General features: G+C 29.5%; 3 protein-coding genes across 3 annotated transcripts in view; 1 reads left to right on the forward strand and 2 right to left on the reverse strand.

Annotated features, from left to right (window-relative positions):
* The first annotated feature begins 4,304 nt into the window (after positions 1 to 4,304).
* On the forward strand, positions 4,305 to 8,295 carry LOC113552002 (nedd8-activating enzyme E1 catalytic subunit). Its single transcript, XM_026954640.1, has 3 exons — positions 4,305 to 5,040; positions 7,444 to 7,621; positions 7,700 to 8,295. The coding sequence occupies exons 1-3, from the start codon at positions 4,432 to 4,434 to the stop codon at positions 8,236 to 8,238; spliced, it is 1,326 nt and encodes a 441-aa protein (XP_026810441.1). The 5' UTR covers positions 4,305 to 4,431; the 3' UTR covers positions 8,239 to 8,295.
* LOC113552003 (39S ribosomal protein L23, mitochondrial) lies at positions 5,886 to 6,880 on the reverse strand. The gene is made up of 4 exons (XM_026954641.1): positions 6,721 to 6,880; positions 6,372 to 6,577; positions 6,215 to 6,294; positions 5,886 to 6,141 (listed from the first exon to the last, which is right to left on the reverse strand). Exons 1-4 carry the CDS (start codon positions 6,732 to 6,734, stop codon positions 5,977 to 5,979), a joined length of 465 nt encoding a protein of 154 aa, XP_026810442.1. The 5' UTR covers positions 6,735 to 6,880; the 3' UTR covers positions 5,886 to 5,976.
* A 7,494-nt stretch (positions 8,296 to 15,789) lies between the features above and the next one.
* LOC113551806 (desert hedgehog protein) overlaps positions 15,790 to 26,575 on the reverse strand; it is a 41,225-nt gene continuing 30,439 nt past the window's right edge. The window contains exon 4 of the mRNA XM_026954299.1: positions 15,790 to 17,655. Coding sequence (XP_026810100.1) covers positions 16,928 to 17,655 — 728 coding nt within the window. The 3' untranslated portion in view covers positions 15,790 to 16,927. The remainder of the gene's footprint in view (positions 17,656 to 26,575) is intronic.

The raw sequence follows: 26,575 nt of genomic DNA on the forward strand, positions 1-26,575 counted from the left end.
TTTTTTTTTCATTTTTTATTATATACATTTAAAACAAAATAATATTATACCCTAATTTATTGTAATTTTACATTTTTTTTTTTTTACGATTTAACAAAAAACAGAAATCATGATAAGTGTATTGTTTTTTCGCCGCCTCCCCCCCCCCCCCCGAGAAAAATGACTGCGGGCGGCCTTGCTCTTTTGTAAGCCTTAGAGGTTCAAGAAGCATCAGCAAGAGCTCATAGAATAGAGGTTAGAGATTCATATGCTGATTATTTTATGGGCCCAGGTTCAATACAATTCCAATATAGATATACGATATACAGTGGCGTATTTAAAGTTTTTCGCCTATAGGCACTTTTCAATTTGCCGCCGCTCCCCCCATCTTTCCTAAAATTATTTATAAAACATATTTGAATATACAACTTGTTATATTATAATATTAAATAAAAAAAGATATATTATTAATGAAAATTAAATTGTACGTAGTATCTTTTTTTGCACTTAACAAATTAACCAAACCTTAAAATTTTTCGTCAGCAAATGCATCAATTAAAATAATTACAATTTAAAATTCACAGTAAATCCGCTTCGATATTCAATATTGCCAATCTATTGAGTTTTTCAGTACCCATCGTCAATCTTAAATAATTTTTAATTCGTTTAAGACACGAAAAAGAACGCTCAGTAGTACAGTTAGAAATTGAAGTACAAACATATATTCTAAGTGCTATATCTATACAAGGATACGCATCCGTAAAAGAATCTTCTCGTAATAATTAACACATCTGTAGAGTAGAAATGCAATTCATTTGTTTATTTGAAGATTCCAAATAAGATATAAAATGTATACATTCTTTTGAAAATGCTTTTTCAATATCATCTGGATATCATTTTTGTATCTTATTGGCATATTTTATTATTTCCTATAAACACTTATAGAAATAAACTTGTGGAATACGATACATTTAGTGTAATTATTTTTACCAGGGATATAAATATCTGGAGGTAAAAATCGCTTGTTACAGCATGTTGACGAAACGATAAATAAATAGACGATTAAGACTTTTTAGTATATTAAGTTTATTTAAAATAGTGAAACAACTTTAGTTTAATCTTACACAAATTTTACAAATGTTTTCTATATGGTACAATGGCGAAATGAAGGGGAAGGGAATTTATCGAACTGTTTTTCGACCTGCAATGCAATTGCCAGAATTACTCCGACTATTGCACCATTCAACTGATTCACAAACCGTCCGATAATTGTGCGCTATAGGAGGCCGCTTTTCCTATATTCGTGTAAGTCTGCCAGGGTGGGTCTTACCAAAAAGTCGGAAAGACGGGGAATGAGTGATACACAGCGCAAACACAGTATAACAGATAGTTTATACCCTTCAGAAAAGGGGATAAAAATTTACTATTGCAGTAGTATTTGGTACTTCCAGTTAGAAATCCTCCGGCGGGGAGAGGGATAACAGCCTGTTGATCCGGGGTAACTGATTTTTCGGGAGTGTCTGATGCTTCCTGCAGTACCATGCCTTCGTTTCGGAACGGTCCCAAATCTTTCCGCTGCGGTGGGCATGGGATGTCTTCACGACTTGGTGACTCGTCATCCTTGTCCAGTTCATTTGTTTTTCATCATTGCGTTTATTCAACTTTGGTGGTGGTGCGGCGACGGCTGTTTTCGGCGGTGTGGGTGGTGTTGATGTTTATTTATCAAAATATGATCTTTCAGTATATTTCAAAATTTCAAAATCAGAAATTGAAAAAGTGCATAGGTATTTAAAGAAAAAATAGGAATAATGAGCGTATACTTGATGAATCACCTTGTAAATTTGTGAAGTTTTCAATCATTATTATTGTATATTATATTATAATAAATCAATATAGCCAATAAACATAGAGACATATCGTTATTTGTTAAAATCTGTATAACTAGTAGTAAATAATGTACAGTATTTAGTTATACTAAGAAACTCAGATTTTTTGATAGTTCAATATAACTTTTACTCATTATTACACTGATACGAATAATTTTTAAATTGATAAATATTATAATATATAATTATAATATATTATTATTTTTAAATAAATAAAAAGTAATAAATATCGACTAAAAAAGTTGACCGTACATTTGAGATTCAGAATTTAGTGAATAAATATAGTATGTATTCCACGGACAAATCATTTTTGGATTTGTCATTGCTACGCATATATTTTTGCAAAAATGATTGCAAAAAAATAAAAACGGTTAGAGTTCTCATTTTTAACGAAATCTTAGCCATTTTTCGAGTAAACTGAATAAAGCTCATAACAGTTTTCCGTTTAGGTATTTTATAACTTTTTAAAAATGTATAATTTTTTTTTTTTTAGTAAGAATTGTAATATATTATATATTTATATATTAAAATTTAGTATTAATAATTAATTTGTAAAATTTTAAAGTTTAACAAGTAGTGTAATATGAATCCTACTATAAAAATAAATAAAAAATTACTTTAACATTTAGGAAATTATTTAATTGGTCAATTTAGCAATGATAAATTGTTGAACTGAATATGTATGTATGGATTTTTTTATAAGGTTTGTAGTTTTGTACTAAGATAACAATTTAAAATTAGTAATTTAAATGTAACTTAAAATGTATTAAATTTATTTAAGTTGCAATAACCATGTTATACATTTATATAAATAAATATTAAAATATTATTATATGTATACATTTGTTTATTTTAAATTGAACATAAATTATATACATATAAGCAAATACTAAAATATTGAATTAAAATGTTTGTGGCTCTTTAAAAACTGGGAAATTATGTAAAATGTAACTGCTGTCTCAAAAGGTTTCCTACGTCTATCCTATGACAATATCATAGGTAAATATATATGTTGGCGCTACTGATCACAGATACCTATAATATTTCAATACTCGATTTTTGACATTAAAGTTATATATCAAACATATATGATGTCCGTCTTTGTTGTCTATATGTTATTTTTATTGAACTGAATAAGCAAAATAGTTAAGTAACTTGTATTTGTATTTGTTTAACTAAATATGTATTTAGTATAGTCTGATAGGGTCGTAGAATTTTTTAACATTTTTTGATATTTTAATATTGAGACGAGACGCATGGCCGTTTACCGTGATCAGTTATCTGTTTTCAAACGAATTTATGAATTTATTTATATTTTTAAAATTTTAATGATATATTTCTTTTTATATAATATATTGATGATTATATAATTGGTAAATTGTTTTAAGGTTTGATTTCTGTACAAAACTAAACAAACTTGACCAATTAACTAAACATTTGTTCAATTTTATATACATGACTATATATGAGTTCTAATTGAGCAGTTTCATTGATTATAATAATATAATAAAGTATTTATAATCAATGCCCAATGGGTTGTATGAAAATGTATAGGTTCAAATCACGAACTAACTACTAAGATAGTCCGTGGTTCAAATTTATAACCCGTAGCCCAACAGCCCCTCGAAGCTCAGACTATAATAGCATACCTACTCAGTGAGTTATATTTTTCATTTACTATAGTACTATAATATAATTAAGTTACATATTACCATTGATATGTATAATCAATGATATTACTTAGTAACTTAATATGTCATATATATCTTATCTTAATATCGTCAATGTTAGGTGGCACAATAGACACAAAGACCACAATAGATAGTATATATAATTTATCTCAATCTATACCTACATTGTAGTAATATTCCAAGTTAAATATCAAATTAATTGGGTTTTTTTTTAAGCAGAAAAGCTATATAGTTTTCATCAAGGAAGGGGGACTATCTTACTATCTTAGTGTAGCATCTAGTACACAAATAGATAGGCTTGGGTTAAGTATAAGTTATAAAATTCCTAATTGGATACATTTATCCACAGACTGTTAATGTGTATACCTAACACAGTAACACATAATTTTTATTAAGATTCAGAATATTGTCAGTAATGGTATAAAAAATAAAAATATCAAATTAAAAGTAAATAGCGGGTCGGAATGATCGGATTACAATAAAAATACAAAATAGCAATAGCTGCTATTTATCACTGCTATTGCTATGTAAATAAATAGCATTTCACCATCACTACAGTACTCACTATTCTTCCCGCCATCACAACTAACTCGATCATTCCTTATCATTGTTATTATTAACAACCATGGTTGTAAATTTACCGGTGGTAAATACTGGTTTTGAATTATCATATCACAGATTAATATTATATAGAAAATAAATAAAGAATCATATAGACTGAAGTTTCGATATTTTGTATTTCGTGATATTATAAATTTATAAAATATTTTTTTAAACCAATTTCCTTCACTTTCATATATTTATAAAGTACTCAAATTATTTGTTAATTTTAATTGTTTGAAAAAAATCTGGCAGTTTAATTTAAAAACATCACAATGTCTGACAATGATCATAAAAGATGGAGTCATTTGAAGAAGATCTTGGAACGTTCTAGTCCATTTTGTCATCCTGATTTTGAACCTGGTACAGGCATATTAGAATTTCTACAAAATTCCTGTAAACTACTCGTGGTTGGTGCTGGTGGATTGGGCTGTGAATTACTTAAGGATCTTGCTATGATGGGATTTGGTGATGTACATGTCATAGATATGGATACTATAGATTTGTCCAATTTGAACCGTCAGTTTTTGTTCCGTAAGAAGGATGTAAATAGTTCAAAAGCTGAAGTTGCAGCAAAATTTATTAACGAACGCGTGCCTACCTGTCATGTTACACCTCATCATTGTAAAATACAAGATAAAAGTGAAGATTTTTACAGGGGTTTTCATTTAGTAGTTTGTGGTCTTGATTCTGTAGTTGCTCGTCGATGGATTAATGGAATGCTTGTATCTTTGTTATCTTATGATGACAATCAGCAACTTGACAATTCCACTGTCATACCATTGATCGATGGTGGTACTGAAGGTTTCAAAGGCAATGTCCGTGTAATACTACCTGGAATTACACCATGCATTGATTGCACTCTCGACTTATTTCCGCCACAGGTAATATGTTTTATAATATAGTTTTACTTATCATAATCTTGTTTTATTTTGATTATTATTGAAAATGTATCACTAGTTATTTACTATATTTATATAAGCAGAATGCAGTTGATTTTCAACTAATCTTTTTCTTAATATCTTAATAATTTTTAATGATTTTTTCTGATTACACAATCTAAGTCCTTTCATTCCTCATACAAACTTTAACAGAAAGTTTAGTATCAAAATTGTGTCTATTAATCTTGAAAATATTTTTCAAATAGTAAAATAAGATGTAGGAACTAATTTTATTCATATAACTGAATACAAATTAAAAAATACTTGTTCATTTTTAAAAGATTTTTTGAATAAAAAAAAAACAATTTTGCAGTTTAAAATAAATGAATATAAACAACAATTATTTTTGTATACTGCATATAGCACCAATTCCAACTATTCCTCCGTGGCTTAAAATGTGTAGGTATCAGTCGATACAAAAAACCTATTTATAGTGTTAACCGTAGTTAGCCTTTATTATTATAAGTATTTGTATACAAATGATACCAATAATTTAACTTTTGATGCATTTCAAACATTACATTATCTTAATTGATGCTCTGTTGTGCTATTCTTTTATAATAATAATATGTTATTGAAATTGAAGTATTACTATCTGTATTAAATTAGTAAAACTTTTTATTAAATTTTCTATTCGAAAATATAAAATATAAATTATAAACATTTATTATTGTTACAATATTGAAATTGAAGTGTATAAGGAGATTACTGCAGGAGTAAAAAATTAATATTGATATTATTAAATAGATCATTAATCTGAATTCTGAATATATTTATTTATTCTATGAATTTAAACTATTTATAAAATTGCTAATTCTAATTTTTGTAAAATAAACATATTCTGCTTTTTATGTACACACTTAAAAATATATTTGATATTTAAAAAGAAAACCAGCCAGGTAAACCAGGACGGTTACCTTGTTTCTTTAAATAGTCTTTATACATGTCTTGACTAATTTTGCTTGATTTTTCATCTTCAGTAGTACGTTTTTTAAAGTCTTCTGTAGTACATATATCAGGAAATTCAAATTCTTGATCTCTAGGCTAAAAAAATTAATTTTATATAAATAGTAATAAATTAACTGTTTATTAATTTTATTTAAAAAAGGTTACTTGCCATTGTTACAAATGCTCGTCGGAAGTCATCTTCTTTTACAATAGGTCCATATTTATTAAAAATTGATCTTTTCAGTTTACCTGTAAAATATTTTATAATAAACATGTATGTGTTTGAGTAGAATCCTATATTAATAAATATTTTATTAAGATATTACCATTTTCAATACTTGATTCAACTTTAATAACTTTGATTTTATAAATTTTTGTTAAATAATTTTCTATATCATAGTTTGTCATTCCAGTGGGTACCTTAAATTGAACCACATTTTTTGGTTGTTTTTCTTCTGGTCGTACTAATTTCATCCAAAAATTAGGCAAAAATATACGTAGTTGAGGATTGCCTCTCTGATAAATTGGATACCTATAAAAAATTTTTTACTATTAAATTAAATTTTTATATATCTAAACTAGTATAAAAATACTAAAGTTGATATTTTAATCAAACAACTTTACTTTTTTGATAATCAATTTACTTATGGGTAATGAATTACATTGTATACATACCATCTGGTAGACATGATATTGCTATTTAAATGCTTCTTTTTAAATAAAAAAACTACTTTTTTAATTTTATTTAAAATGTAATAAGTAGTTATTATTAAAATGTATATTATTCATCAGCCATCCTTCATCAAAAATATCGTATTTTTTGTAATGTACTAATGTGGATGTGATTATTGTGATTATGTGATAATATTATTATATTAAATTTGTGAACTGATACCACAGACATATATTTTTCTATGTGTGTGACCGTGGTTTAAGATGTCTTCCTATGATGGTTAGGTTATCTGTTTCTAATTGTATGTATAACCTCCTTGAACAATGCTGTTTTCTTTCTCGCCAAATGCGGCAATTTTAAATGCAATTTTTTATTTCTCTTTTTCATATAATAATAAAATATTGACAAGATTTTATAGACAAAATTATTTAGTTCAGTTTAATAAAGATATGTCACCTATGTTAGATTTATAATCAATTAATTAATTAATTTGGGTTATGAATGTCCTCTCCTTGGCCTCTTCATATCTAGTGTAATATCATTGTAAATTTCTTCTATCTTTGTATTAAAATTTATCTCAATTAATTATTGTGCTGTCAATAAACTTATTCTATAAAAAAGTATTTATCTTTTTATTGTACAATGGTTGTATTACAAGATTAATTATTTATTAATGAACAGACGTGTAAAAAAAGCAATCATATTAATTATAATTTTGTTTATAGGTGACTTATCCGTTATGTACTATAGCAAGTACACCTCGTTTACCTGAACATTGCATAGAGTATGTGAAATTAATACAATGGCCAAAAGAAAACCCATTTGATTCCAACATTGATACAGACGATCCAGTTCACATTAGTTGGATTTATGAGAAATCACTTGAACGCTCTGATAAATTTGGTATGAATTTAAATTTTAAATTGATTATATTATTTAAGTAATTTTTTATTAATCATCCAGTATTTATTTGTACATTAGGAATAAATGGAGTTAACTATAGATTGGTCCAAGGTGTTATAAAAAATATAATACCAGCAGTAGCATCAACAAATGCTGTGATAGCTGCAGCTTGTGTTACTGAAGCATTCAAAGTTGCTACTAGCTGTTGTCCGTTATTAAATAACTATGCTGTATTCAATGATGCTGATGGTATATACACCTATACGTATGAAGCTGAACGTAAATCTGATTGTATTACTTGTAGTCCATATAAAGCCAAATATCTCGATATTGATGATACAAATATAAGACTGGAAAAAATAATTGAAATTCTTGGTGAACACCAACAATATCAAATGAAAAATCCTGCACTCACTATAGAATTAGATGGAAAAAGGAAAACACTGTACATGCCAAATGTGCCTTCTATTGAATTAAAAACTAGGCCAAATCTAAAAATGACACTTGAACAATTAGGTATTTCTGACGGATGTAAATTATTAGTTGCAGATATCACAAACCCTAGAGCTTTTGAAATTATTCTTAAAATTAAGAATAACTGTGTTAGTATGGAATAGAATACTTTTTTAAATATTTATTTTTATACAATTCTGCAATATATATATTTGATTAAAATTATAAACATTAAACTTTTTTTATATCATATGTGTTAGTCATTATTTCATATTTATTTAAATAATATACATTGTTAATTAAGCAACCTAATTGTTTTTTAAAATAAAATAATGTATTTCATTATTTTAAAAGATATGTTTTATATTGGAAAAATGGAAAGTAGATGAAACTTATACTTAAGATTTCTTCTAATTATTTTATGAATATCAAAAATCAAACGATGTCTCGTTACATTCAATTCAAAATATATTATATTGTAATAATGTAATATACATATGAGTTACACATCAATTTATGTATAAAAAAAATAGTATTACCAGAGTTTTTAACTAATCATTACATTTTACTGCACTAATATTATGAATAGTATGATTGCATTATATTAGGACATTTTCTATAATAATAATAAAAAAATATATAAATAATAATATAATAAAAATAAAATATTATAATAAATATAATAATAATAATATTATAAATAATATTATTTATTTTTATACATATAAAAATTATGAAACTAATTTCAGTATTTTATTTCAATAAAATTATTATATTTTTCTTCTGATTTTTTGATACAATCATCAAATAAAGTATAAAAATTTAAGTTTATTATTATTTATTAACAATTTATTTTGTCTTAACCATTGATATATGTATACATTTATTATTTATAAAATAAGACATTTCTAGCCTATGACTATCTATATTTGGATATTACAAAATAAAGTTTGTGACTATTTTAACAAGATAATTTAGTATACTAGCAAGTAACGGTATAAATACAAGCCAACTAATTATACATACATTATTTAACAAATAATAAAATTAAGTATAAATTTTAGATGTGTTATAAGGATATACCAATGGAATTTAACTAATGAGGTCATGTGGGCGGCCGTGGTTTAAATGTTGAAGTGATGGATATAATATGGACTATGGTGGTTGTAGCGAATTGAGCTTGTTGAATTAAGTATTGATTTATAGACATTGATAAGGCGTGTTGGCCATTGATATTAAATGTTAATTATTATTAATCTTATCTGGTATTTTCTCAATATGTTTGTATTCATGTGTATGATTATATAATATCATATTTAAAATAGGTAGTGTTGTTGTTTTGAAGAACTTCGATGAATGTGTCTTCCAAGTGTTTGGTTTGTCTAAATTTATAAATTAATCCATCTTAAAATTTACATTAAATTGTTAAAAATTAATAATATTTATAGAATAATTTATTATAAAATCCAATTGTTTCGGAAACACATATTCCATATTATAATATAGATAGGTACATGAATTAAATATGGGTGAAGTTCTTACGAGATGTAGATAATATGATATGTCTAAATGTTTTACCTATATTCTCCATTTAGTATTTACCTAAATGATTTGAATAGAAATATTCAAACACATTTGCTGAATTTGAAGATTTTAATTTCAAAGATGGAAACTATATACTCTATGTTTCTATAGCGGTCTGTGGGTAAATGTCAGAGGCTGTAAAAATCAATTGGTGCTGTTGGTGGTATGGTCAAGTGGGGAAAGAATGTTCATCTTCTTATAGCATACTATCTGTTATCTACTAATTTTTTGTGGCTGAAAAAATCAAAGTTCAAAAAGTTCACTTTAAAATTCAATTCATTCACGGATATTTTAATGTAGGTAAAAAAAGTTCAAGTTTACTTTTTCTAAAAAAATATGTTTATTTTCACGTATATATGGTCGTTCATTTAAATCGTTATTTTAAAAATGTTGAGAAAGGTACACATCATTTTTAAATAGGGAAATTAGATATAGCCAAATAGGCTTTGCTCATTGCTGTACAGAGAATAGGTATAAAGTATATCTAGTCATTGAGTAAGTCATTATAATGTATGTGTTAAATTTGAATTCAATGATTTATCATTGCAATGCAATGAATAACGATTTAAATTTTGTATTTTGATGTTACTCTAATAATCAGGCCCAGATTTATGCAAGTGTAGATGGAGGGCTTGCACTTGGCCCCCAATTTCTGGGGGCCCCCGGGCTCTGTAAGTTGTAGAAAATTGTTTTTTTTTTAAATTAATTCCACAAAAATGTGTTTTTAAAATGTAATACCAACTGTCAATGTTCAAAGTTTAGTATATTCTTATCACTAAATTGTCAGTTGAATTTTGGTTATTTTTGTCATTCCACACACCAGTGCTAATCAATTACCATCACAAAATATTAAAATAATAATAATAGAAAATTGTTTGAACATCAGAAATATTTGATACCTAATTACTAATTTAAACTTTTTTATGATAAAATATTATAAAAATTGGTCATTTTTTATTTCATTTTAATTATATATTTTTATAATTTTATGGAAGACTAAAAATGAATTATTTTAATTTAAATTCATATAATAAAATCCTTCAGTATTTTTAATATTTTAATATTGTATAATTTTGTTATGTTATTTAATTAGTATTGTCTTTTCATTGTCCTTAATTTACTAGACCAACTACCAAGTAACTAAATTGTATTTATAGAACATGAAATAACGTAAAAATATTTTATGAGTTTTGAGATAGGTATTTTAGCATTTAACCCTTTTAACCATACAGAGTATACTCTATGCTTTTTAAATATAAATATTTTTTTTTATTATCAACATTCCCCCACTCTATGTAGATTTTTTCTAGAACATTATTTTGACTTGAGGGCACCCAAAAAAATTGTGCACTTGGCTCTAATTTTATTAAATTAGGCCCTGCTAATAATAACAACGTTAATAACCATAGATTCATACAATTTTCACGAAATTATATTGACATTATCTAAACAGTATACACCATAACGTTTTCAAAATATTTGGACGTGTTTTGAACTATTTACAGAAAGTTTCGACTTTTTTTTAAATTATTGTTGATAAAATTAAAACAAGGTTCTTCATAAGTTGTTATATAATTGCGGTTAAAAAATATTAAAGATACATGCCATGATTTTTTTTCATAAGATCAAAGCTTTAAAAAATATATTAACACAGCTTTTTTTTAAAATAAATATATCTATCATTTAATTTCAAATTTAGACTTATACTACTATTTATACTTAAAAATTATTGGTTGAAACTTTTATAGTTCTTGCATATATTATTATTCTACAACTCAATGACTTTTTCAAATTTTATCTTAGATATACATACCTATCACAAACCTAATTAGTAAATACGCCCTAGGCTGACAAACTATCTTTCCTCAGATGGCTTAGAATCGCTTTAAGTGTACAATATCATATATTGATATTAAAATTAGATCGTTGAATTCAAATTTAATACTTTTCATTACAGTAAGCCACTTATAACCGGCTGTATCCGAATTGGTTCCCATACCTGAAAATTGGCATCCGAATTGATTCCCAACATTCCAGGCAACACACATCCGAATTGGTTCCCGATATTCTAGGTAAGCGACACACGTCCGAATTCGTTCCCGATATTCTAGGTAAGCGACACACGTCCGAATTGGTTCCCGATAAAGACTTACGAAAAAGCAAAATACGAATAGAACGAACTACTAATTGCTGTGAATCATTTCACAGCAAATCAACAGTTTTTTTTTATTCTGCACATCTGAACATATTTCAATTTATGTATTAAAAGAAGTTCAAATTGAAAATTATATAAAATTGCGAAGTTCGAACAAACTACAAAACCTAAAAACGTAAGTCTAAAAATAAGGAAATATTCATAAAAACAGAAATGGACAAATATAAAAATAACGAAATCAGTAGATTTGAATTTTTAAAAAATGTTTGTTATAAATTATTTATAAAGCCACAAAAAGCTTAGGTAACTTACCTAAGGTGAATTGTCAACATAAGCTATTTAAAAATGCATTTAGGCGCAATGTTTTTTTTAAACATTTGAAGTTCAAATGTTGATAAAATTTGTCAAAATTACAAAACTTTACAAATAGTTCAATAATAGGTAATTAAAGATAATGAAATCTTCAATTTTTATAACTAAGAATTGAAAATGTAATACAAGATTTCTTATAATTATTTCATACTATATACACTATATACAGTATAGACTATATTACATAAATCTATACATTACAATTACTTACTCCTCGATGACGAGTTACACTCTACAGCCGACACCTACTGTACTTACAAGTTACAGACTACAGCAGTAATTTACTTTTTAAAATAGTCTAAACATTTATTAAAAAATCTTAAAATAGGTATAAATAATATAATAATATCAATTTTTCGACATACCTAATAAAATTATTACAGTATTCCTATCGTATGCAGTCTACCGCAAATTTTTACATGTCGTATGTGGTCTACGTCTTCCAGACATGTATACTACAATATTTTCCAATATATATCAACTTGTATAAACAATTTAAAAATATTAAAATTAATAATATTTTTACTATTTACATTAAGTGTCGAATTGTTGAAAATGACCATAGATACTCATCATGAGAATATAGACCACATCATGTGCATCAAGAATACCATTAAAGTAGTATAACGTTCATGTGTAAAGTATGAACGTAAACGCGACTTTTATTATTATTACCTAAACAGTATCGTGTGTTAAATTTGATGCACTCAAAGCTGCTAGCATAGAAAATAATCAAAACCATCATAGTTATTATTGAATCTAAACCACTTATTATACTAATCAGTGATCAGCAAAAAAAAAATAAACAGCCTTGCTTTTAACTTTTATTTTTATAACGAATTTAAACTTCACTGTTTGTGTATATGCTTTGAATAAATAATAACTACAATGGTAAGACTCAATTTTAAAATTCTATATAATAAATGTTCTTTTCTGTATTATTATTTTTTTCATTGTATTATGTATTATTTTATGTACTTTCTTTGCCCGAATGGCCAATAGCCAATCGACTAAATAAATAATTAAAAATATGTTGTTATTGGCTTATTGCTATTGTCAACCATAGTGTTGAAATATAAAATATTCGTCGTATACCTAATATCTGTCAGACTGCAGTTGATTTTCAGTATTTTTTCAAAGAGCACACATCGAATAATTCTTTAGAGAGTGAACTCGCTTCTCTTGACGTTAATCTTTCATTAATATTATACATCATGCAAGATCATAATGATATTACGATCGATTGCAAAATCACACCGGCCTCGATGGGAACCACTGTGAAAAAATCACAAAACGTTCAGACCACGAAGATTTCGAGAAGCTCGGAGGAATTCTCGGGTTTGATCGCTAAACCATACTTTAGATCGATGCCGAACACAAAAATAATAACATCTGGCGGCGATGGCAATTTCGATGAACTATACAACAGAATCCTGATGCGCAACTCGAATATCATCCATCGCCTATCCTGTTGGCCAATTACGCAGGACCGCAGATGCGGCGAATTATCGCGATCGTAAACGCTGTTGTGATGGCACCAGCCGTAGAAGCTAAATCACCGTAGTTACGCCAGCATTTCGATGATAATACGCATAACGAAGGCCCGTCGGATGTGATGAGCCCCCGCGAAGTCACTGGTCCGCCAGCGAGGCGATCTGTTTCGTTGCCGAATATTTCGATAAGCGTGACGCCTATCGAAATATAAATGCAAATTTCGGCCGACGATTCGTATAACGCAGCATCAATAATCGTTAAAAATAGACGGAGATCTTTTTGGAAACGGACAAAAAGGTTTTTCCGACGTTTGATGTGCTGCTGCGCTTAATAAATATACGGCGTAGCATAAAATGTTATATTTGTACCTATTTTAGTACATAGTTTATACAGCTACACTCTGTGTACTAAAAATTATGTTTGACGTGAATAAACTTTTTGTTAAGTTATTTAATTCTTTAATTTTTTTTTTTTTTGTAAAATTAGTTTATGTACGGCTTGTGAAAATTGTGAATAATATATTGTAGATAATAATTTTGTATTTTTTTTTTGTACTTAACTAGTTTAAAACTAAAACTATAACCGGCAGGTGGTTTATGACGACATGGTAACGCTCTCGGCCTCAATATATAGTACACATTTATAGAATGACCCCATTAGCCATCATAAGAAATACATATACATATCAAGGCACGAATAAGAGTAATAACATTTAAATTATAATTAAAACCCAAGTTTGTGGGTTTCTTAGAAAATGTAATAGTTAGAAATTAATTAATATTTAAGGAAAAGCCGATTTGTATAAGCACTAGTTGTTAAAGCTTATTAAATCACTCTGGAGGTCCTTAGTATCAGACAAAAATTTTCGCATCATTAACAAAAAGTAAGGGAAAAAAATAATAGAACACTAACCTAAATCCTCTTTAGTCTATTCTGTTTATTGTCTAATAATATAATATAACTAGATAATAATTAATAATAATATATATTTGTTTATTATAATTCTAAGTTTTAATTACTAAAATAATTTTATTTTTTATATTATTTTCCTAGATATTGTCAACTAATAATCACAAGTTCTAAATGAATAATATATATTATATTGTAATTTATAGATTCATTATTTAAATAAATAATAATTGTATACCAGGATCCATGAAATATAACTAATTTAATTTTAGAATATATTCAGTTGTTAATTGTTATAGAAATATAGACATACAAAGTAACTTCCTGTTCAGTGCCGTAGCCAGGGGGGGGGGGGGGCTCAAGCCTCACCCCCCACCGAAATCTCACAAACGACAATAATTGTATTATTTGAATTGAAAATACAATTTTATATGCGTGATATCCCGGCGCCCCGAATACGGAGAATAGCTTTAAAAAATCATTAACCGTGTTATGAGAAAGCAACGGCGCTCTTATCACACTTACTTGATTTTGATTTTATAATATTTATAATTATATGAATTCAGAAATACAGTGCAAAATTAATTTGTTGTTATTATTGGCCATCAAAAATAAGCGCCCCTCGAAAAAAAATCAAGGCTACAGTACTAAAACGCGTCAATGGTTTCGTTTTTTCTAAATACTGCTGGAAATATACTGATATTAACGAACTTACTTTGTAGGTTAGTATGCTATACTCAGAGCAGTCAGAGTCATACTAGCGCTTAGGTACTATAGGCACTGTACCTATTGTCAAGGCTGTAACTGAAAAAAAATTCGGTGGTCCAACATATTTTTTAAATTTAGTCAATAAACTTTATTTATACCACTAAAATGTTTCCATTTTTAAAAAATTATTCTCGGGGGAGTCCAGACCCCTGTGCCTGTATCCTCCCCCCCATTACGGCTTTACCTGAGGCCTACGGTTATATTAATCCAGACCTGACGACTATACTATTGTTATATTTTATATTCTTTGGTACTATAATAAAAATAATAATATTATTGTACAGTATATGGAAAAAATTCGAAGATGATTTTTTTATTGATGGAATGGAATGACAATGGTGAATTTGTTGTAGGATAATATAAAAGTACAAATCGTCAATTTCATATAATTTTATTTGTCTATATAGCCATATAGAGGCACATATTTTTCACATTAAAAATTATAATATTTTGTAAACGAACCTACGATTTTGAAGGAGCTATAAAAATAAATATTCATATAATACAAAACAATTTACACGTATACATACAATGTGTAATATAAATAACAATGCGTCCGTTTATACGACAATATATAGTGAATGCCACGTACAAAAGGTAAAAATAAAACAATTTTACAATAAATATAATTATTAACTAGTACTGTTTATTTGTAGAAATTACATTTTTATCATAGTTTCCAATTGGATTCGATAAAAAAAAAAAAATCACTAGAACAAAATAAAAAAAAGGACTAAAAACCCGGTGTGTGATATTCGATTACATTCCAGACACGTCTTATAAACATAGGTACGTATGTCGCTAAATAACATTATTGAGGAATTAAAGTCTACGCCGTTTTACAAGTTATACATAACGCACGTTCAAAGAAGTTTTGATGGGTTGGGAACTTTCTCAAACATGTTCCGTTACAATATTATATGTTCGAACCCGTCAGTACATATAGGCGCGTTTGAACAAACTGTACTGGACGGCGCACAGCGCACAGCTAGTGATAATAGCAATACGAATATACTTAAACAATATATAAGTACTATATACGATCTCTATGATGTCCGCATAATAATATGACATTGTGCTAAATTGTGCGCGTGTTTCCCGCGATTACCTACGTGTGAGAAACACTACACCGTTAATAAATAATTTTAAAATACCTACGATAAACTATATACATATATACACACACACACACACAGTAACATGTACAAAGGCGAAAAAAAATATAAAAGTTCAATAATTTTTGGCATACAATTCAGTTGAAGGCACTTTTAGGGTTATACACAACATATATTAATAAAATCGTGTCGCGGGCCTCGGAACGTCGCGACTGACCGTTGTTAAGTACACGACGCAACGACAATGGACGCGAAAACGGAAAAAAGACCTAAATCCCACCTCCACACCGCGGGTATGGTACGACAACGTCTAACGTAGTAGAATATTACATATATATATATACATCAATAATAATATGTATAAAATAAATATTAATAATAAAAATGATAATCACAACAGCTAAAAAAACATATTATATAATGTATTATTGTTATGTGAAGTGCGAGGACGATCGATCAGTGCGTGTCCATCCAACTGGCGGGTATTGCGTAGTCGGATATGGCGTACAGCATCCGCGGGTACCAGTGTATGCCGTCGGCGGGTTGTACCGCGTCGACCGCCCGTGACGGCGGCTGCGACGGCGCGTCGTGCAGCGGATGGCCCAGCCGCCAGACGAGGCCGTACAGCGACGCCCGGGCCGCGGCCACCGCGCGGACGGGCAGGAACGCCAGGTGCGCCAGCCACTGGCTGTCGATGACGGCGTAACACGACGCCACGACGTCGTCCACGACCACGGTGCCGTCCACCGTGAGCGGCGCGTAAAGTCCGACCTTCTCGGTGCGGCTGACGGCGACCACGCGCTCCGTGCGCAATCGCATCTTGCCGCCGTTGCCGTCGATCACCGTCAGCAGCGTGTCGTTGACGCGCACGCTTTTCGCGTACACCGGATGCGCGTGCCGGATCTGTGACCGTTCCGGTTTCTCCCACCGGAGCACCAGGTGCGTGGGCGTCGCCGTTATCGACTTGCCCGCGTCCGTCACCAGCGTCACGTACTCGGTCCGGGCCGTCTCGCTCCGGTCCAGGAACAACAGGACCTCGCTAGGTCGGAGCTTTCCGTCGTCGGACAGCGCCAGCACCGACTCGCCGACCCGGAGGTCCTTCATCCGTTTCTTCACGCCCGCGCCCGTCGTCACGACGCTGTCGCCAGGGAAACAGCCCATCGTCCTCGTGTTGATTTTCGTCTCTGCAAAACGCACAGAATAATTATTATGTTATCGATTACTATATATAGTACATTGTATTGTAGGGGTTAGGTTTGGGTATTCTTGGGTATAAGTATAGGTATAATAGACTATGTATATCATATTATATAGGTAAGAGATGTCAGTTCACGCATGTAGTTGTGCATTGTAGGCGAATAGGTGAGTACGCCGTCGTCAAAACCTCGTAAATCGCGAGAACTAACGTGTAAATAATTATCAGCCTAAAATGTTACGACGATTACGTACAAAAAGAGCGTTATCGGGTTTAGCTGTGTGTGTAACACGTGATCTGTTTGAGCTTGGCGGTAATCGCGCGGTAAATTAGCGATTCAAACGAGTGAAAAATAACTGCGCTTATATATGATATATAATATATTGTTTGCCCGTCCGGTGTATATTAATCGCTGTACACACACACGCGCGCTCGCGGGAACGAGAAGAGATCGTAGCCACTGATTTGTCTGGTTTTTAAACGCCATTAAAAAACACTAATAATAATAATAAAAAAAAAAAAATTAATGATTTGGAGTGGTAGTAATGGTGCTCTGTTTGTTTTTTTTTTTAAACATCTCCGTTTCTCACTGCAGCCGTCGTGCGACCACGATAAATTAGTTAATGAGATAAAAAGGGCAATAATTCTTTTCCGTCCGTGCGGCGTGCACTCACTATTATATTATACATTTAACATTTAGGTGTATATATAAATATACCTCCGTGTAGGTATGTATAATATGTATTATATGTATACGTGACGACCACGACCACGTTCACCTTCCACAACGTATGGCCATCACACACCAACATCTGTGATCTAATCGCCCTCGGGACCTGCCGCTGCGGGTGAAGAAGTATACCGATACTAATAATATTAATAATAATAATAATAATAATAGTAGTAGTATTATAGTAGTAATAATAGTGATAATATAGTATAACGATATTCACTCCTGAGTTTCCGAAAAACCGGATTGTCGCCGTGGCCGTAAATACGGCGTTCGGAGTAGTGGTTTGAAGAGGGACATCGAGTTTATACGACGTTAAATGCGTGTTATTAGAATATTATAGTATGCTACGACGGATAGTTCACGGGTGCCTTGGGGGTCGAGGCAATAAACATAAAACGGACACTTGCGCGACGCGACGAGAGCGACGGATTTAGAAGATAGAACGTAATGAACGTATAGGTACACACTTGCAGCAACTGGTCGCGCGCGCGCTTGATGATACGACGCTGTTGAGAGGAGGCATTTAAGTCTTATATTTTACGAGTTTTTTTTTTCTCTCCGCCGACCGACGCCCGTTCAAATCATATTAATAAAACGATACATTATTATATATACTCATGTATAATATTATACGTAAACATTACAATACCTATGCTTTCATATATTGATATATGATATATTTACGCGCATTGTTAGTAAAACAAAAACAACGCATTTCAACGTTTCCGCACTACTCTCCGTCTATCCGTTAATGTTTTTGCACGATTTGTATTTACAAGCCGAATAAACTGCAGGGATGTACGTTCGTTCGTTCAACGAATGTATAGTATCATTTTTTTAAATTTTATTCGATCAAGTAATTCAAAGGATTCTCTATCAGTACAAATTACAAACAGGCCATGAGTATTCGAATATAAAATACGAACTTATTTGGGTCAGTTGACCTTCTGAACCCCTCGGTGTACATAATATATTGTATCCACCGCTCCCCAATTTAATAAGCAATAGGTACATATATAAAGGTCTTTGAAACCGATACGTTGTTATTAGATAATGTATATTACATGCTTCATAGCGTGCAGTTGTGTACTCGTGAGATATACCGATAATCGACATACACCATATATTAGACGTATACGAAGGCGAAATTTTAAACGTCCTATATCACCATTATAATGCCTGTATGGGATCTGTATAATATATGATGTATTCCTTAAAACCTCAACTGTTGAAGACGACGAGACACATCACATTAAAAAGTTGTGCCCACTGTCCATCATGTGTTATTATATAAATAAGTAGTATAGGTACTAGGTACTACGTAATGCATTAGACGTTCTTGAATAGTTGAATGTAAATTGTAATTATGTATTGAATTCCAGATTTGAACACCAATCGTTACCTTACGAGTTACGAGGCCTTAATATTCAGAATATTATATTATTGTGATAAGACTTGCCCCTTTAATCAGTGCATGTATTGATAGTTAAGATAGCTTTTGTTAAAAGTTTATAAATTGTATGTAAATTGTACATAATGTATATTATATGTATATGTACATCCGTGGTAACGTTATTATGATTGATTGAAAATATTGACAATTTCTTGTGTTTAATGTCTATAGATCACGAGTTTTCTGGAAGTATATTTAAATATAATATAATATATATCATGGAATGAGAGGGTTGCGAGTTTAAATACAAATGTATAAATGTTCAAATATTGTATTTATATAATACATAGGGCATAGGCACGTATATTATTATTATTATTATTTATTATTACAGAAACTATACAGCTGTTATTATATTATAATGTATCTATGGGCTATGGTATAGGTAAAAACTAGTAATTATATTATATAATTGTTTTTCATAAATAAAAACAATTAGTTATTAATTACATGGCTAGTTGCCTATATTGTGACTAGTGTGATAACTTTGTAATATTACAGTTTAATACTTATTCTGTAGTATTAGTGATGAGTACCCCTACCCCATAACTAATACGCATTAAACGTTTTCAATTTTCAGTGTTGAAACTGAGCAACAGTAATTCATTTTTTCAAAATCTTAAATTCTGTGAACCAACAATCATATTTTATTTTTCTTATGAATTTATGATGTATTATACGCGTCGTGTTCTATAAAGGTGTAATTATACGGTTTGCAACTTGTTAGAGATAATTATGTTTTTTTTTTTTTTTTTATTGTACTTAATGCTGATTTTCCTTCAGACACAAGACACCTACAAAAATATATTGAATGCACATATTATGACATAACACATAATATTATATGAAAAGAACTCATGAACATTTAGGCATTATTGTAATAGCTGTTTCAATATTACTGTAAAACTAAGAATATAACGTGTTGTATATCTAATAAAGCATAAACAGTTGTTTTAGTTATCTGGAATAATACATATCATTAGTAAAAGCAACTATGGAGCTGATAAACGAATATGAATGATTATAATGAGTATTTACAAAATAAGTAATAATTTTTATTTGTTTTTTTTTTTCAGTTTGTCGGAGAATACTTAACAGATGAAACAATAAATTAACCACACAGCTTGTCGGCCGAAACGCTTGTATATATAGTACCTATATTAGTGTATATTACCTTACCTACCTAGAAATATATACCTACCTACATTGTACCTAATATATAAGTGTTGTAGCAATAGTCATTATGCGAAGAGAAAATCCAATTTAAATATTTCTTTTGGAATTCTTGTCGAGATTATAATATTTAGTACCTACATACCTATTATTTTTTTTTCTCTGTAAAATTGAAAATCGTGTAAATATTTATCTTTTGTACGGCGATCGAAACACGTGAAACATCATAATATAATAATAATAATAATAATAAATATAATAACAATATTATACATAACATAATGGAAACGCGTACTGCAGCAGTGCGGAATTCTGGACTGGAATATTATATTGGGTAAAAGCATGCGTGGACATGTGTACAAGTGACTGTATAAGTGTGTGTGTGTGTGTGTGTGTAATCATGCACACGGTATACGCGGCTGTGGAAATCCGCGAAAGGATGCATCAGATTGTTATTATATTATTATAATATATATAAAGGGTAATAATATACGTGACGACAAACGGCAGGGAGGCGCGTATTGGTATATAAATAAGCACCATATATGATGCTGTATATTATAAAATAAGCTTACAAATATACAATGCGCGAAGGTATATATAATATACACAATATTGATGTCCATTCAAAACGCTATTATTATGTACGCATGTTGGAATATAGGTATATTATATATATAAGTATTATGTATATAAAATGCGATGGCATTGTGTATTTGTGTATATATATATATACAAGCGAGGTAGGCAGTCAGACTGTAGGCAGGTATTAGCTAAAGGTAGATAGGTAGGTAGTTGCCTATATCGTAGTTATAATAACGTACGCGGAGGCCGGCGAATAATAATACATTCAAAAGTATATGTATATTGTATATACACAGGACTGCACAGGTACACCGCGATGACGGTTTATGTATATATGTGTGTTATATATATATCGTATGTTCGGTAATAGTGCATATACCTCTATGTTCTTATTATTATTATTACGCGAGAACCTACGTATGTATATATATATATATATATATGTAGCTGCAGTTATACTTATCCACCAATGCGCGCGCGTGCATGCAGTATACTACGCGCTTGCTATATGGGTAAACACGGAATAAAACGAAAAGGTTAATCGTATGCACTGCATATATATAAATACATATTTTATATGTGTATATGTATAGGTAGTAGGTACACACACTCACATATACATGTATATGTATACTATATATACACCGGTGTATACGGTCGGTTTAACGAGTTGTGGGATTCTAGTTTTGGACAGGTCACGATCGCCTATTATTTGATGTTTGGAAAAAAATAAAGGATAAAAAAGAACAACAAATTATGCATCATCATCCCTTGTACGAGTTTGTTCGAAGTTTGCTTTACACTCACCGCACGAGTCGTGTTTACATAAACATATAGTACGCTTCTCTCTACTAACGTCGCCGTCCGCGCGCGTATACCCCGCGTGTATTTATATAATAGCCCGAGTAAGTACACACGCGCGCAGCGTGTATATATATATTAGTATACACGTATATTATTATTATTTTATATTTAGGTACATAATATTATATACACTCGTATACGAGTCATATATACACGTTTAAATTGTTTGTTCTCTAGTAAAATAATAAGTGATGGCCGGTGAGAGGGGGATAGAAGGTTTTGGGAAAAAGTGATTTTGTTTTTGTGTCTCCCCCCCATACGCATAATATAGAGACCTATACACCACAGTCACTATGTCCAGTGGCGTACATATGGAGGGGGCTCAGGATAAATCCCTCCCCAAGTACGAAAAAAAAATTCAATTTTGCAGAAACGGTTAAAATGAAAAATATATAAGTTATGAAAATTTCAACGTACCTATTTTTAAAATTTAGTATTTATCAATTATGATGGAATCGTAACATAAAACATAAAATTTTTCATGTGAAGAAGTATACAAATAGACGTTTTTTATTGGCGTAGAAACTTATTTTTGTGTAAATATTAAATATTAATTATCGTTGTTTGTCAATTTTCTTTATGTTGAGAATTGTGGGTATGTTTGTGTGTGTGTGTCTCATTTTGTAGCGGCATACCGGCATCAAAATATTATTTTAATTTATAATTTAATCCCCTCCCCCCATAAGAAATTGAATGTACATCACTGATCGTGTCATACCAGACGGCCCCGCAGAGAGATGGTCTTGTGGTCGTGTATGTGTTGTGCGTGTAATCGGATCTTGGCGTGACACACAAACGAAAGCCGGACATCGATCCGCATAGTTGTGGCCGAAACAGATGAACACACGCACACACACGGGAGGGATACTTTTTACAGAATATATTATATATAAAATGTATATAGTTATATAGTCTTATAGCAGCAAGAGTGTTGGCGGAGTAGTTCGTCCCCCCACCCCCATAGACCGTATACATAATGTATAACACATTTTTTCACTATAAATTACTTGTGTAATATTGTGATAATAAGTTATATATATTATAAATAATGGCGTACTATGGTAAATACCAAATGGTATACATTTATCGTATTATAATTTAAAATTACTAAACAATTTAAAAACTATAATTTGAAATGATTTTTGTTTTAATTTTAACCTAAATATCTATACATGATTGGTTTATTTTCATATAGTTAAAATACAAATAATTTTCACTATTTTTTTAAAACAAACAAACCGAATATTGTATTTTAATCAATTTATTTATTTACTATTTAAATTTGATTTTTGATTTATGCTATAGATTTAAAACGATAATAGATTGTTCAATAATGGTCTAACAATACTTATATGGATTAATGCTAACGCTATTGGATGTTTGATACTAAAACAAAGAAATACCTACATACGTACTAATGGATAAATTATGACTTTATGAGTATTGACGGATTAGCAAAAATTAAATTTAGTTAATTATTTTTATTTATATTTTGTTTTTCATTGAATAATTTGAATAAGCTTGAGATATAATTTGATGAATTACAATATCAGAAATATTTTTTTATTTTGAGTTCGAGAATACCCAATAACGTATTGATATGTATTTCGAAATGCAAAACCTGCGCGACGACGCGACTCGGGTGTGCGTACCTTGAACGCAGAAAACGTCTACGCGCGTCGCTCGTAGTCGTCGACTCTGCGCCGGCTGTTCGGCAACAGGTATCTACTGGTGTACGACACAGCGTGGCTGGCGGGTCGCAGGCGTGTGAGAAAACGTGCTCGGAGCATATCGATTTCGCGCAGACTCGTCCGGTGACTTTTAATTTATATAATATAACATATTATTATAATATATTAATATGTAGGTATACAACGCGTGTGACAATATTATATCATATTATACACGAATGACATATTATAGCCGTATAGGTACTTAAGGTAATTCTCGGATTAACCCACAACCCGATTTCTTCTGTTTTTATTATTATTATTTTTATTTTTTTCATCTCATTACCATCGATTTAATCCTAAGACATAAATATTATCATTCTATATTATGTATGTATACAGGACTGTGAAAACTGAAAATACATTAATGTTTTGTTTGTCGATGAATTATAGCATTCAAATTGCGTAACAAATAATATTATTTTATTGTCCTTCGCTCTGTATAATACCTACAGCAGTCATCGCTAAGATTTTAAAAAGGGAAATGTATTCGTTTTGAAAATATCCGTCAGCCTATGATATTAATTAGCATTATATAATGCAATAATAATTTATTTGGAAAATATAAAATGAAATCAAAAAAGCCAAAAGATGGAACATCTATATTTATTCAAAAAATAACCTTAAATAACATATATATAGGTATTTTTCGATTTTAATATTTTTTAATATAATTATATGATTTTATTTTATCGTGGATCATACAAAGTTTGTAAATGTGTTCTACTACTCTATATCCACGGATAAATATGTGTGCTTTAATAAATTCGTAATTGGTATGATTATATTGTTTTATCTGCTCATTATAATATATGTGTTTCTTTACATATTTACATAAGTTTATATAGTACTAATACATTACACACAGGGACAGCCAAGCCAGGAGGTGTTTTTTATAGGCATTATATTTTTTTGTCCCATATATCTTTGCCCTATATATTGAAAAATTTAAACTAAATTAAAATATTGATAATTTAATTTGTTATTATTACATTATATACATTATACATAATAATATAATACATATTTGTTAAGTATAAAATAACTTATTATATTGTTTATTATTATGTTAAATCGTGTTATATAATCAAGGTAATTAGAAGGTAATTACCTATTTTTTTTATTAATCTACTATAAATTATATTTTTTATGTTTTGTTGAATGAGAAAATATGTAGTATGTAAAATATGTGTATTAAGTGGAAGGATAACGATAATATAAATACATCGTACCTCCCTCCTCAATTACTATTAAAAAAATATTGCCCTCCTTTACTAAAAATAGTCTGGCGCTGTCACCATGATAACACGAATTATACGATTATAACATAGTATATCTATTATTTATAGTTTTTCTAATAGCATGTTCATTATTCAACATAATTATTTTAAATTAAATTTTTCAATGCATTGCAATCATGTCCGAGCACTTCGAACTGTGTTAATTTGCACGTGTCTATTTAAAAATTATAATATCGTGTGCTTGCCGTGGATGTTGTGTTTTTTAGGGGAAATGGTTAATACAATTTCCAAGCTTTAATAAGCTTGAAAATTGTTTTACATAAACGTATTAATTCTGTTAAATTAGTTTTTAGAATATTTTTTTATGCTTGTTAGTAAAAAGAATAACAAATATTTTATAAATACATGTTATATTTATAGGTATAAAAAGCAATAAGGTCAATAAATGGGCGTATAACGTGATAAAGATACGTCATAGTATATCTTATATTATATACCTACATTAGATTTATTTTTAGTATTTAAATTTATACATATTTATGAAATGTTTTAAGGGCATTGAAAAATCCTGTGATCTAGTTATGACTGTTTTGGTACTGGTTTTGACTACCTACCAATTTAACTGATTTTATGGTAAATACATTATGGCATTAAAAATTAAACTATATTTAACGATTTCGGTTGAATGCTTCGTTTGTGAATAATTATGTGTATACGGTATAGATATTAAATCATTTACTACTTAATATATTATGAGTAATATACATAATATTATATACTATAGTCTATAATAAGATTATAGTAGAAATTATAATAAAAATAAATCTTTACGTAAGAAGATTATGATGACAATATTATTAGATTATAATTGAAATTAAATTATCTTCTAAACGAATAAATAAAAAATAATAATAAATTATAGCAAATTCTAATGCCTATATATTATATATCTTATACATTATTTCTAAATAATGGTTATAATTAATAGTTATTACTAGTTATTAATTATTATTGATAAAATGTAATTAAAATTAGCCATGTTTTTTATCTTTGTATCATTTTTTGCACACATTAAAATATTTTAATCATGACTGAATATGTTGAAATATAGGCATATCTATACTATTATT

Source organism: Rhopalosiphum maidis, chromosome 2 (genome assembly GCF_003676215.2).
Source record: "Rhopalosiphum maidis isolate BTI-1 chromosome 2, ASM367621v3, whole genome shotgun sequence".
NCBI classification, from domain to species: Eukaryota; Metazoa; Arthropoda; class Insecta; order Hemiptera; family Aphididae; genus Rhopalosiphum; species Rhopalosiphum maidis.

Bases quoted from the DNA above. Each gene is read 5' to 3' on its own strand.
- LOC113552002 (XM_026954640.1), top strand. From the start codon at position 4,432: ATGTCTGACAATGATCATAAAAGATGGAGTCATTTGAAGAAGATCTTG. The intron at 5,041-7,443 runs GTAATATGTTTT...TTTTGTTTATAG, and splicing joins TCGACTTATTTCCGCCACAG to GTGACTTATCCGTTATGTAC. The intron at 7,622-7,699 runs GTATGAATTTAA...TTTGTACATTAG, and splicing joins TGAACGCTCTGATAAATTTG to GAATAAATGGAGTTAACTAT.
- LOC113552003 (XM_026954641.1), bottom strand. The intron at 6,295-6,371 runs GTAATATCTTAA...AATATTTTACAG, and splicing joins TGAATCAAGTATTGAAAATG to GTAAACTGAAAAGATCAATT. The intron at 6,142-6,214 runs GCAAGTAACCTT...TAATTTTTTTAG, and splicing joins GACGAGCATTTGTAACAATG to CCTAGAGATCAAGAATTTGA.